The following is a 13,158-nucleotide window of genomic DNA, read 5'->3' as shown; positions in this document are numbered from 1 at the left end:
AAATAGATTACACCAAAAGTAACTTTGTTTCAAATTTTTACCCTTCATTTATTGTAAAAATTTCAAAAAAAATAATTTAAAGGATGGAAGTTGAAGTCGGTTATCATATTTCAAACACAAAATATAACTACTTTTAACATTTTAACATAAAAAGAGTGGACAAACGGGCACGGGAGTGCACGTCTGGACGCTAGGGAAAAATACGAATATTATAAAATATGTTGTTCTCTTTTTCTTTTTTGACCGTGATATAGAAACTAGAAAGTGTTTTATTCTTACGCAGCACACTTCCCGTAGTTCCATTTCAAATACAAAATGATTAAAGCAGCGTCTATTATTATTATTATTATTATTATTAATATTATTATTATTATTATGTTGTTGTTGTTGTTGTTGTTGGGTAACCCACTACTGTTAGTAGGGGGTTACCCCCTACTTATGAGAGTAGAGGGTTACCCCCTACTAATGTTAGTAGTGGGTTACCCTCTACTAACATAAGTTAAGTAGTGGGTAACCCACTACTAACATAAGTAGGGGGTTACCCTCTACTAACATAAGTTTTTTGTTTTTCGCTGGATGTCAATGTAGGTGCCCTGAGCGTAACATAGAGGAAGAGGTTGTCACTGGAAGGTGTCCAGTGACGTTGAAGCATCACGTAATATGTATATGGTAACGCTCACACACATGCTTGTTAATGTTTTTGTATTGTCAAAAAATCGCACAAATTCCAACGTCTCACTCCAACTTTATAGCAGTTAGAGTTTATTAGACAGCTAGAATCCTGTGCAACTAGCACTAGCTTATTACTATGTACTTCACCGCTTGTATATATACTCACTCATCTGTACAACTGTAATAAGCTAAGTGAAATACATTTTACTTCCACTCTATTTTCTTGCTTATCATGAATCTCTTAGTTCCTAATATGGTATCAGTCACAATTTCTCTAGGTATTGAGTGGTGGGCACTACACTCATAAGTAGGGGGTAACCCCCTACTTATGTTAGTAGTGGGTTACCCACTACTTAACTTATGTTAGTAGAGGGTAACCCACTACTAACATTAGTAGGGGGTTACCCACTACTAACATTAGTAGGGGGTTACCCACTACTTATGCCCCTACTTATGTTAGTAGAGGGTAACCCACTACTATCATATAGTAGTGATAGTAGTGGGTTACCCTCTACTTATAAATCTGCCACTGCATGACTATTTTCTGGCACTGTGGCAGGAATATCTCATAGTGGGTAACCCACTACTATCATATAGTAGTGGGTTACCCTCTACTTATGTTAGTAGTGCGTTACCCTCTGAAAAAGACATGAAAGTGTACGAGAGGAGGAACAACAAAAGTCTTACACAAGCAATAGTAAAAGGGAATGAGGAAAGGAGCGGGAGAATAATGGAATCGGGACAAATGTAATATTTGTGCTTACCGAATAATGCAGACTTGATTGGGTTTAAGGGTACGAGTGGGATCAACGGTCCCCATCATGTAGAAACAATCTTCTAAGTATAGTTTCCCTTCTCCAAGCCTGTTCTTTTCCGCTTTTACAAGTATATTCAGGTGATACTGTAGAAACAGTTCCTCAAGAGGGATCCCACATAAAATCATTGCTGCAGCATTGTAATCATCCATCTCACCATGGTTGACAGAAACTGCAAGTGCATCAACAATTGAAAACCACTGTTAAGGGGAACTCCGATGTATTTAAGGAAGTAGAACAATTAAATTAAAGTCTCAATAACTAACAGTTTTATCTTAAAATGATCAATGGACATATTAGTATTTGATAATTAGAAGTATGTAAGAAAACTACCTGTGAGGGCAGTACCCAGTTTGGTATAGATATGGTCTGCATCTTCTAAATTTCTTTTAAGTACATCCATGAAGAATTCATTTGGAACTCCTCCATAACTCAGCAATGCGATCAAATATTTAGATAAATATGATCTATTTAAACTCTATAAATTAACCAGAAAAGGAAAGAAAATATATTATAACAAAATGAGAATCCAAAATCTATTTATTAATTTTAAATTCGATATTCATTTATAAATTCATTCAATAGAAATTTCTAATTACTTTTTTTTTAATCGGCAAAATTTTATTAAGGCTTCCTCCAATACAAGAAGTATTAGAGGGGCAAGGAACAAAGGTGAGGATCACCAAAACAAAAGCAGTATCCCTAGACACAACAGCCCCTGATTACAGCAAAAAGCACCCACACCCTTATAAAAGAAAGCACAAAAGAAGTCTGGGACAAAGCAGGACTGCATCTCGCCTGAAAAACCACCTAGTGGGTCACCGGAGAAGACAATCTCCCGGGTCCCAAGTCCATTCATAGTACATTTTTATCCTCAACAATGGCCATCCAATTTTATAATTACTTATCCAATTTCTAGCAATTCGCAGAAGAATAAAATGGAAAGATAAAAAGAACCTTGAAGGGAGTGAAGGGAGAGTTGGCACCCTGAGAGCCGCCGGCGAATGCTGCGTTACCGTCGCCTGAGAAGTTCATGGTTCCGTGAAAGAAGAAGAAGAGAGAGAGAAATGTGAGAGAAATGTGCATAATTTATGGGCCTACGTTAAGCAGTGTGTGGGCTTGAGCCGATAGAATATATGAAAATTTCTCATCCCACCCTCCCTTTTGCTCGCCTACCCTCCAAACTTCCCAGTTTGCCCCTCAAATGTTGACTTCGGAATCTACAAACTGAATTTTGCATCCCACACCCTCCCTTTTGTTCGGAAAACTTTTTTTGCTCGCTAGTTTGGTTCTGTCCAGAAACACAAGTTTCTGATTAATTCGGAAAACAGAAACTGAATTTTTTAAAAACTTAAAAAATTCAGTTTCTGCGTTCCGAATTCTGACAATTCGCAGAAAATCATTTATATTAAAAATAATTTGCATTAATAAAATAATTATTGCAAAAATTTATATTAAAAATAATTATTGCAAAAATAATTTTAATAAAATATAATTTATTTATTTTTGATGGCCGAAATGATAACTTGAGAAAATTGTAACTAAAATAAAAATATCCGTAACGTAACGATAATGATAGAGTCAATTGAAATTGCTTCTTCTCCAGTCATTATTTCAAATTTCAAAATATTTTTTCTTGAGAAAAGTTCTTTAAATTTATTAATTTTTCGTTTAAAGTTCTCTTCTGCAGTTAAAGACATATCTACTTCGTCTATTTTATGATCTAATATGTCATCAGTAAAATAACTAGATGTTTCCTCAAAAAGTAAAAATAACCTTTTTTCCCGATTTTTAGCCCTTTTCGAGTGGAACATGGTAAGCTTACTTTAACATTCTCTATATGCATAAATTTAAAAGCAACCTACTAATAGATTAAAAGTGCATACAATTGTACAGAATTGGATCTGATCATGCAAGTGATCAGGCAGCATTTCTCGGGTGTATGGGTCCCATGTGATACCTTCGACCTGTAACAAAAAATTACAATAGAATTACAATCGAACAGTCTTGCTAAATAACATGTACATTGTAGAATTCTGGTTAGTTATGAAATGTGCAAGCATATAACAAGTATTTTTCTTACTAATATGTGGGTTACCCACTACTATGATAGCAGAGGATAACCCACTACTAACATAAGTAGTGGGTAACCCCCTACTAATGTTAGTAGTGGGTAAGTAATGGGTAACGCACTACTAACATAAGTAGAGGGTAACCCACTACTTATGATAGTAGTGGGTTACCCACTACTTATGTTATGTTAGAAGTGGGTAACCCACTACTTATGTTATGTTATGATAGTAGTGGGTAACCCACTACTAACATTATGTTAGTAGTGCGTTACCCTCTACTATATCTTAGTAGGGGGTTACCCACTACTTATTTAGTAGGGGGTAACCCACTACTATGATAGTAGTAGGGGGTTACCCACTACTATAAGTAGGGGGTTACCCACTACTAACATAACATAAGTAGGGGGTTACCCACTACTATCATAAGTAGGGGGTAACCCACTACTACCATATGTATAGTAGTGGGTTACCCACTACTCCAATGTAATAGCAAAACTATGACCGTTGAAGATAAAGGTGTTTAAATCACAGTTGTAGTGCTTCAACAGTTCGAGCACAAGCGGAGCAAGTAAATTTGAGGACTCAAGTTGAAGTAATCTGAAGAGACGGATACTTTGTTGATTGACTTGATCACGAATATCTTCAAGACCACTCCATAAATCAGAAATAGTATATAGTTTACTAGATCCTTTTGTCGCCATAGCCTTATAGATCAATCTAAAGTGTATAGCAACATTAAAATAAAAAACAAACAAGTCATAAAGAATGTGCTCAAGCCTAATGGAGTATAAATCACTATACAACCTAAAATAACAAAAGCCTTAATACTGGGAGAAATTAGAAACAAAAGATAAGCCACAAGAGAAAAACGTAGAGGAAATCCACAAAAAAAAATCCCTAAATTGAAATTAACTATATGAAATTGAACATTAAATTAACTCAGTCCCCAAAATCATAATACAGAGGTATTGCTTATATCACAATTTCACAATCCAATCCAACAACAACAAAAATCAAAACAGTCTCAAAACAGTTCCTAATTTCTGTGTTTATTTTTAAGCAGTTTTTTTAGTCTTTTAAAAAATCTGTTCTGTTATGAAGCTATGAAATCACTACTAAAGCTACAAGCAAAAACAGTACAATGAAATCACTTGAAAATAAGTAGTCATAATGAAATTCCTAATTATGTAAACTGATCGGTATAACAAGATAGCAAAGAGGATATTGGAAACAAAGAGGGAGAAAGTAGAAAAGCATATACATGACACTGTAAAAAATTCAAGTAAGCAGCTACACACATCAAAAGCACAGTAATTCAAAAACGAATATAGTGAAAACAAACAACATTATGCTAAATTGTAACTGAATTGGAAATTGAAGGTCACATCACAAAATTGGAAATTGAAAAACGAATATAGTGAAAACAAACAACAAAACACCTCAGACCTGAATAACTTTTTCAAATGATTTCCTTTGAGAAAATATTAAAAGTGGAAATATTGAACCGGTTAAGCTAAGTAAACTTAAGTTATGCTAATGGTTCCTTCAATCCACATGTGTTGGTTGATGAGGTGAAAGTGTTGAGTTGGAAATGGAGTCTTTCTAGGCTAAAGATTCTCCCTTGTCTTTTCTATGAGTGGAATTGGGATCCGGGAGATTGTTTGAGGCGCTAAGGGTGGGATGATTTTCAACCTTTTTGTTATTGTGTAGCTACCTTAAGGGTGGGTAGATTGTTAGTGGTGTTTTTGTTTTAGGGGGTCTGGAGAAAAGAGAAGAAGAGATGAAGAAAGTGTGTTGAAAGGTCAAAGGTGTTGAAGATTGGGGTAACAATTCAGCTAATTAAAGTTGGGTTCATTCACCTTGATGGCTTTTAGGTTCATTGCAAACTTGTAACACCAGGTTTGTTCATGTTTTTTAGTTTGTGACTTGATTTATGCTTAAGAGTTATGTGATTGAGAGTTGAGACTCAATACAACATTGTTCACCTCATTTACAGATGGGTTCAAGTTCGGATGTTCGATTCATCTACGGAGTTGAGTGCTACAAATGTTAGGGTAATGCTTTGTGCACTACACAATCTTATTATTCAACTGTTGCATTTTGGGCATGGCTGAGAGAAAATAACAATAATGCCCTCAAACTCGTGATTCTATGTGACCCTACCCAAACTTACACCGAAAAACGTAAGAAAATTGACCCGGTTTAGATATCTAAAGTCATAAACTCATCTGATTCAATGATTTAACTCGAGAGTTTGACAATCAAGTTCAAGATCATTACCATTTGGTCGACAACGACAAGTAAACACAGTAATTAGATTTAACTGTCAATGTCATGTGCAATTTACGTTCTCGTTTAGAAGCACAAATTTTTATTCAAGAAAACAAGATATTTTTCTACAACTAATAAGCAATAATCGTAGTTTAAGCCTTTATTTTCTTCGGGTTAACAGGGATTTTAAGGGCTGGACTTTATAATTTAAGGCAAGTTGTCACTTGCGGTGCTGCATTTGTCCTTCTTATGTCATCAATAATAGCTAAAAATTCTTCCAACCAGCGACACGAGAAAGGATCTTAATGATCACCAAAAACACAAACTTCAAAACCAAACAAACTTCTAGGATGCCACATTATAAGACCAAATAATCATTACTATGATCAACTTCATCTCAAGCATTTTCAATACATTTTATCCGGAAGCTGGACATTATCAAATTAAGGGTCCATAATCAAACATAAGTTTAACTTGGTAAAGGCTTATTGTGGCTGTCTTTTGGACCTGACCTTCAACTTTTAGGATAACATTAATGCTTTAGTTTTTAAAAACAATACTAAATGAATAAAAAGTTATTTATAAATATTTGACCTACTCAACCTTCAATGCAATAGCTTACAACTACATTCTCTAAATTTTGGAACTTTTGTTTATTTTAAGAAGATAAGATCTAACTGATTAAGGTTCCATAATCAAACACAACTTTACCTAAGTAAAAGGTTTATTGAGATAAATTTTTGAATATGACTCTCAACTTTTAGGCTAATAATGCATAAGTTTTGGAGTTAGTTAAACTAGAGACAAGGTTGTGCTGCAGAACATGATAGTAGCTTAAGCTGATAGAGATACAACAAGCATAAGTGAGAGGTGAATTGAAAGCTCACATTGTAGTCCCACATTGAGTATTGGATGTAGTCCTTATTTAAGTTCTCAAGCAAAACCAAAAATGAGAGAAGCGAAGTCCCACATCGGTAGTGCCTAAAAAATAGATAGGAGGAGAATTATATAAAGCTCTTCTCCATGGGGCAACATTACGTGTGACCCTAGCATTACTCTTACTCAACATTAGGCAAAACTTAATAGTAATAAAGGAAACCCTTAAATATAGTCTAAGAATTTGACCAAAAAAACAATACTCTTAGAATTTAGTTTCAATAATCAATTTGAATTTATTTGAAATTTGTCTTCAGATTTCGGTTTTGAACTAAATTCGAGGTATTTAATAAAGTCTATAGTATACAAATGCACAAATTTGTTTTCTTCATCGGATCAATAATAGGCATGGCAACAGAACTCGTATCCGTGGGTACCCGCCCGAACCCACCTCGAGTTTGACGGGGAAAAATTGATTTGACTGGGTTTGGGTTCGGGTTTTCCCCGATTTCAAAACATGGGGATGGGGCGGGTAACGGAGATATTGGTACCCACCCCGAACCCGTCCCCGAACCCGTCCGTTTATATAAAATTACTATATTACTATACTTGAGTTAGAATTTTTAATGAACAATGGTTCTTAGTTATTTGTTTTTTTAGCAATTTCAGTGAACAATGATGTAGAACATTCTTGGTTATGTGGTTGTTTTGATGGTATTTTGGAATATTGGTTTGTACCGGTACTATTTTATGGTTTTGATAATTTTGGTTTGATATTTTGGAATATTATTTCATTTGTATGTTTAATGCATTGAAATTTTGGTTTGTACTTTATTATTTGAAATTTTTTGTATTGTATATATGTCAGCGTTCGGGAAAATTTTGGGTTCGGGTAAGGTTCAGCAGGGCAGGGCAAGGTTCGGGGATACCCGAACCCATTTGGGTATACCCAAACCCATTTGGGACGGGGAATGAGTTCAATTTTTCATCCCCGTCAGATAATGGGTGGGGAACGGGTATTTATCAATGATTCGGGTATGGGGAACGGGGAAGGTAAAAACCGTCCCCGATCCGCCCCATTGCCATGCCTAATCAATAAATCTCACCATTTGAATCAAATAAGATATGATCTAATAGTGATTTATTTATTGATCCAATTGTGAAAATAAACTTGTGTATGGTAAAAAACTTTGCCTCACTTGAAATCACCAAATTTTGAAGCAGCATGCGCAATCGAAACAAATTTATAGCTAGGAAAGAATTCCACCTCCCCACCCACATCAGTAAGTTTAAGTCCTTCAAGTGGTTTAGTACTGTAAGGGTCCTTCCTGAGACAAGATACATCTAACTACTATCCAAATAATACCTGAAAGTAACAATATATATCAACATATAAAGGAACCTATTAACATTTACTCTTTTCTATCATTATCATACTTTTCTTAAAATGGAATAGAGGGAGTAAACAATTTGAGATAATAAACAGTTATCAATATTGTATCTCTTTTTTTTTTAACAGCTATGCGGTTGTTTGTGAGAAGACATTCCCCCCTAAATGTTATCACTTGCATCAAATGAATGTGAATAATGTCTTTAGAAAAACAACATCCTTAAATGTTGAAACTATGTGAAAACAAATTGGTTTAAATTACATCAAAGTAACCCTCTTTTGTGTATAAGAAAACAAAGTAACATCATAAACAAATATCTTCAAAATAGAATCTAGAATTTCACAAAAAAAAGATACAATCATGCATAACAAACAATGTGCAGTGTCAGAAAACCGGGGGGCTAGCCGCTTTTTATAATCTCGAACAAATATTTGAGTTCCATATGACACCTTTTGTCATCATCTTCAAACTGTAAAACATCAACCAAAAGATGCATCAATATGAATCAACACACAAAATATTCAATCATTTTAACAACTTGGGCAACTAATAGAAGCTCAATCACAAATTCAGACTTCAAAATTCATAATAGCCATGGCAAAGTTAAAAACAAATGTGGAAAATACTTGTTTATTTTTCATGTTTTCTGTTTTCATTTTTACTTCAACTAATAAATGTAAGATAATATACATCCAATGTTTCCCTCATACTAGTTTTCTTTTACAATTTGTTGTGAAAAACAGAAAACGTGATCCTTTAAATACCCTGCAGTGATTTCCGCCTGAAACACAGCTTTTTCCGCCTGAGGCGGAAACTTCCGCCTGAAACACCAGTATTTCCGCCTGGGGCGCCAAAACAGAGAGCACCCCTTTTCCTGCTTCAAATTTCCGCCTGAAACACAGGTTTTCCGCCCGGGGCGGAAAACAGCAGACCAGTGTTGTTTTTCTTCACGTTTTCAAGGCAATTTGCAACAAATTGGCGCCCACCGTGGGGCAATCGGAACAATTTGAAGAGAGCAACTCGAGAGAGAGAGAGAGAGAGAGAGAGAGAGAGAGAGAGAGAGAGAGAAAGGGAGCAACAATGTAGAGGCAGTGGTATCGTCGATTTAATGGCAAGGTGGAGAATTGTTGGATATGCCTTGAAATCTCAGTTACAAGAAGTCAGAAAAATCTTTGTTGAATCTTTTTGCATCTTTGATGTTTTGAAGATTTTTTGGGAAAAAAAAATATTTTCTTGGAAGATACTTTGACTTGGATTTGTTTTATTTTAAAACAGATTTGTTACTAATTTTTTGGCATATATTTTTCTATAAATAGGGAGTGCTTTATTCATAGAAAAATTGAGAGAGAGAAAGAGAGTAGAGATGTAGAGGCAAGGATTAGGGTTTGCCACCACACAAGGGCTAGGGTTTTAGAGAGAAAAAAAAAGTTTTCTCTTGGTATAACTCTAGGGTGGGAGAACTATCTTTGTGGTACACCTTGGGAAACACTTATCAAATTGAGTCTCTTGGCCACGGGAAGAGATTCGGGTTTTTGGGTAGAATTAGGATTAATTCTTGTAACTCAATTGGAACTCTTTGTAAAGTTACTCGTTTGATATAGTGGAACGGAGGGGCTGCTCTCTCCCCCAGACTAGGTCATTATTGGACCGAACTGGGTAAACAAATATTGTGTTCTTTCTTCTCCTTTATCTTGTTTATCGGTTATTATTATTGTTTATTCCACTTAATTATTGGTTGCCGTTCTATTGCTCCACACATCAAGTTCTTTTATTGGTGTGATTTTAAGACGAATTCACAACACAATTTTTTAAGAGATCTAATATTTTCAGAAATTTTGAATTTGCATTATTCCTCGCTTGTCTTGCATATTAAAATGAACACAAATTTTAGAAAATCGAAACTGAAAATATATTTAGAAACTAATCAAGCCCTTATTGTTGCAGTTATCCAAAACAAGATAGATGAATGAAGGCTACATTATATAGCGAAATCATGAACCAAGCGTCGAATTGGAAATGCGTTTTTCATTCCCATACCTTAAGTTTTGCCGAGTAAACACCCCTTGCAAGTGCACCAGAGGGAGTTGTGTCCTCTTTCAAGGCATATACATATGGCTCCTTTTGGGGAGCAAAAGTACCCAACATTCCTTTGCTCTGATCAACTGAAAAAAGCTCGAGAATACAATCAAATTATAAGTTTAAAGTTTAATACATCAAATACATAATCACGTTAACTCATTGTAGGCTTAACTCATAAAGTTTAAAGAGTTTACTTAATACAAAAATAGTACGTATTTAAAATTTAGACATAATTTAATACTATGTGCTTAGTATATATTCAACATTCTAATTCTAATTTAATAATGAAGCAAACCACTATTAAGCTAAGATGGGTTCACAGACAAAACCAAACTTGATACACAAACAAAGCATCACAATTCAAAATTGATGGACAGATTCAACAATCTCAAAATAGGTTCACAACTCATTACACATAGTATAACAAGTTCATAATCTATGGGATAAAACATAAATCACAAGGTTCAAAATTACTGAAGAGTGAATAATGGTGGAACTATGTTACCCTCGTTGGAGCTGGATTCCGCTCAGTACACCTAGGTCTCAGCTCATCAGAGTTGGGTTCATTCACCTGTTGGCCTGTTGGGTTCATCGGAAACTTCCAACACCGGGTTTGTTCATGTTTTTTGGTTCGTGTCTTGATTTACACCAAGAGTTATGGGATTGAGAGTTGACAGATGGGTTTGAGTTCCGATGTTAGATGCTTCTATGGAGTTGAGTGATACAAATGTGAGGTTAATTCTACCGGAAGATATCTTCCAGTGGGGATGTCATGGGGGGGAAGAGCAACTATCATTCAACTGTTGCATTTTGGATTTTCTGGAAAAACAAACACTAAACCACCTTCATTTTGGGCATGGTTGGGAGAAAACAACAATAATGGCCTCAAACTCGTGATTCAATGTGACCCTAACCAAACTTACAAAAACAACGTAAGAAAATTGACCCAATTTAGATATCTAAAGTCATAAACTCATTCAATTCAATGAGTTAACGCGGAGTTTAAGTGCTGGACTTCTTAAATGAAACTAAAATTCAGTATCTCCGGTTTGAGAAGAAGCCTTGCCAGCCACTCTTTACTATTCTACAAGCTAGTCGCCACTTGTGGTGCAGCATTTGTCCTTCCTATGGCACCAACAATACCTAAAAATTCTTCCAACCAGAGAACCGAGAAAGGACCTTAATGATCACAAAAAATGCAACCTTCAAAACCAAACCAACTTCAATGATGCCACATAAGACCAAATAATCATTACTATGATCAACTTCATCTCAAACATTTTCAAGATATTTTATCCGGAAGCTGGACATTATCTAATTAAGGCTCCGCAATCAAACAGAAGTTTAAATAATTTAAGGTTTATTGTGGTTGTCTTTTGAACCTGACCCTCAACTTTTAGGATAATAATGCTTCGGTTTTTATAACACAATCACAAAAAACCAATATATACAAGATTAACTAGAAGCAAGAAAAAGAAAAGGAAAAAACTAAATGTTTACCTTGAAGCCCTCCTTTCCACACAGTGTTGGAGTAAGTCAAGCCAGAAACAAGGTTGTGCATAACACTAAATTGTAGCTTAAGCTGATAGCGAGATCCCTCCCTTAGAGTGAATAGCGTACGGCCGTTCTGATTTTCTTCCACAGGTAAAGGAGTAACGATTTCACCGAAATCCTCAGAGAGAATTCCAATGGAGTGGAATTTTACTTCAGGATCCAATTGACCTATAAAAGTAAACACAACAAAAATTAAATAAAGCAAAAATCGATATTGCTATACAGCACAAACAAGGATCATAGACAAAGAAACTCCTTAAAACAAACCATCTAAATCACTTTCTAAGCAACCTAAGAGCTTCTCCTTCCACCTCCTTAGACTTTCATCCTCCTACAAAGCACAATTTATCACAATATCAGAAAAATTAATCATTATTTTGGTACATTAGTAGACACTTCACTTTATCATTAAAGCACTTAATCAAAACAAAAGAAAAATCAATACATTGTAAACTATAAAGCCAAGTCTACTCTTGTAATGGATAATTTGCAAAAACATAAATAATAATTGTTTGAAACATTTTACAAACACTTTGAACTATTTTGCATAAAACTAAAAAAGTGTTTTTTTTTCTTTCTTCCTTTTCCACCATTTCATTTTATTTGTGCATTCCATTTAAAATACTTGTAAAAAACCAAGAAAAATCCAATCTTTCCTCAAACCCAGTATTTCAAAAGGACTTGAGAATAAATTGCAGAATAAAAAAATAAAAAGAAAACTAGAAAAGGAAAGAACCTTGTCCTTTTCGATCTGTTCCTTGAGAGAAAGAAGAGGACCAGGAACAAAGACACTGTTTTTACTATGATCAATGATTTGTTCTTCATCGTCATCACTACTACTATCATGAAAAGTGTGAGTGGATTTTTCAGTGGTTTGTTGTTTGGTTTTGTCAATTATGACAGAAGATGGACCTGCTTCGTGTGATCTTTTTGTACCCTCCATCTCTTATGTTGTTGTTGTGAAGTTATCTTCTTCTGTGTCTTTGGGTTGAGGGGTGTTTGGCACAACAGTATTCAGAGAAGGGACACAGTAGGAAGTATGTACAGTATGTTTCAAATTCAACTTGTCTTGTTTTTCTCACTTAAGACTGTCGTCTGACAAGGACCCTTTCTTTCGGTGCTTTGTCTTTTCCATACACACATTACTAATTCTTTTTGAGGTACGTTATATTGCCCGACAAAAATACGACATCTTATCATAACATAAATGGAAAAGATTATGCACGCAAATCGATCAACATAATATATTATTAAAAAATCAAAATTAGTATATTTGTCCAACTTGTGTTCAAAAAGTGTGTTTATATAACATTTCTGATCTTTTTAATGTTTGTAAATTTTTTAAGTAACAATCAGATTTTCAAGTTGTTCTAATAGATAGACATTTAGATTTTTAATTTGTTAAATCGTTAGTCTTTCGATTAACTT

The 13,158-nt window shown here is 34.8% G+C and overlaps 2 protein-coding genes across 2 annotated transcripts; both read right to left on the bottom strand.

The window, feature by feature from the left end:
• Positions 1-1,432: 1,432 nt before the first annotated feature.
• LOC123892182 (probable RNA-dependent RNA polymerase 5) lies at positions 1,433-4,260 on the bottom strand. Its single transcript, XM_045942000.1, has 4 exons — positions 4,117-4,260; positions 3,374-3,454; positions 1,821-1,965; positions 1,433-1,659 (listed from the first exon to the last, which is right to left on the bottom strand). Exons 1-4 carry the CDS (start codon positions 4,258-4,260, stop codon positions 1,433-1,435), a joined length of 597 nt encoding a protein of 198 aa, XP_045797956.1.
• A 3,915-nt stretch (positions 4,261-8,175) lies between these two features.
• On the bottom strand, positions 8,176-12,855 carry LOC123893244 (rho GDP-dissociation inhibitor 1-like). The gene is made up of 5 exons (XM_045943179.1): positions 12,467-12,855; positions 11,998-12,061; positions 11,677-11,898; positions 10,135-10,259; positions 8,176-8,566 (listed from the first exon to the last, which is right to left on the bottom strand). Exons 1-5 carry the CDS (start codon positions 12,671-12,673, stop codon positions 8,498-8,500), a joined length of 687 nt encoding a protein of 228 aa, XP_045799135.1. The 5' UTR covers positions 12,674-12,855; the 3' UTR covers positions 8,176-8,497.
• Positions 12,856-13,158: the final 303 nt, after the last annotated feature.

The sequence above is a fragment of the Trifolium pratense genome, linkage group LG6 (assembly GCF_020283565.1).
Source record: "Trifolium pratense cultivar HEN17-A07 linkage group LG6, ARS_RC_1.1, whole genome shotgun sequence".
Taxonomy (NCBI): Eukaryota; Viridiplantae; Streptophyta; class Magnoliopsida; order Fabales; family Fabaceae; genus Trifolium; species Trifolium pratense.
This window is presented reverse-complemented; position numbering and strand designations above follow the sequence as displayed.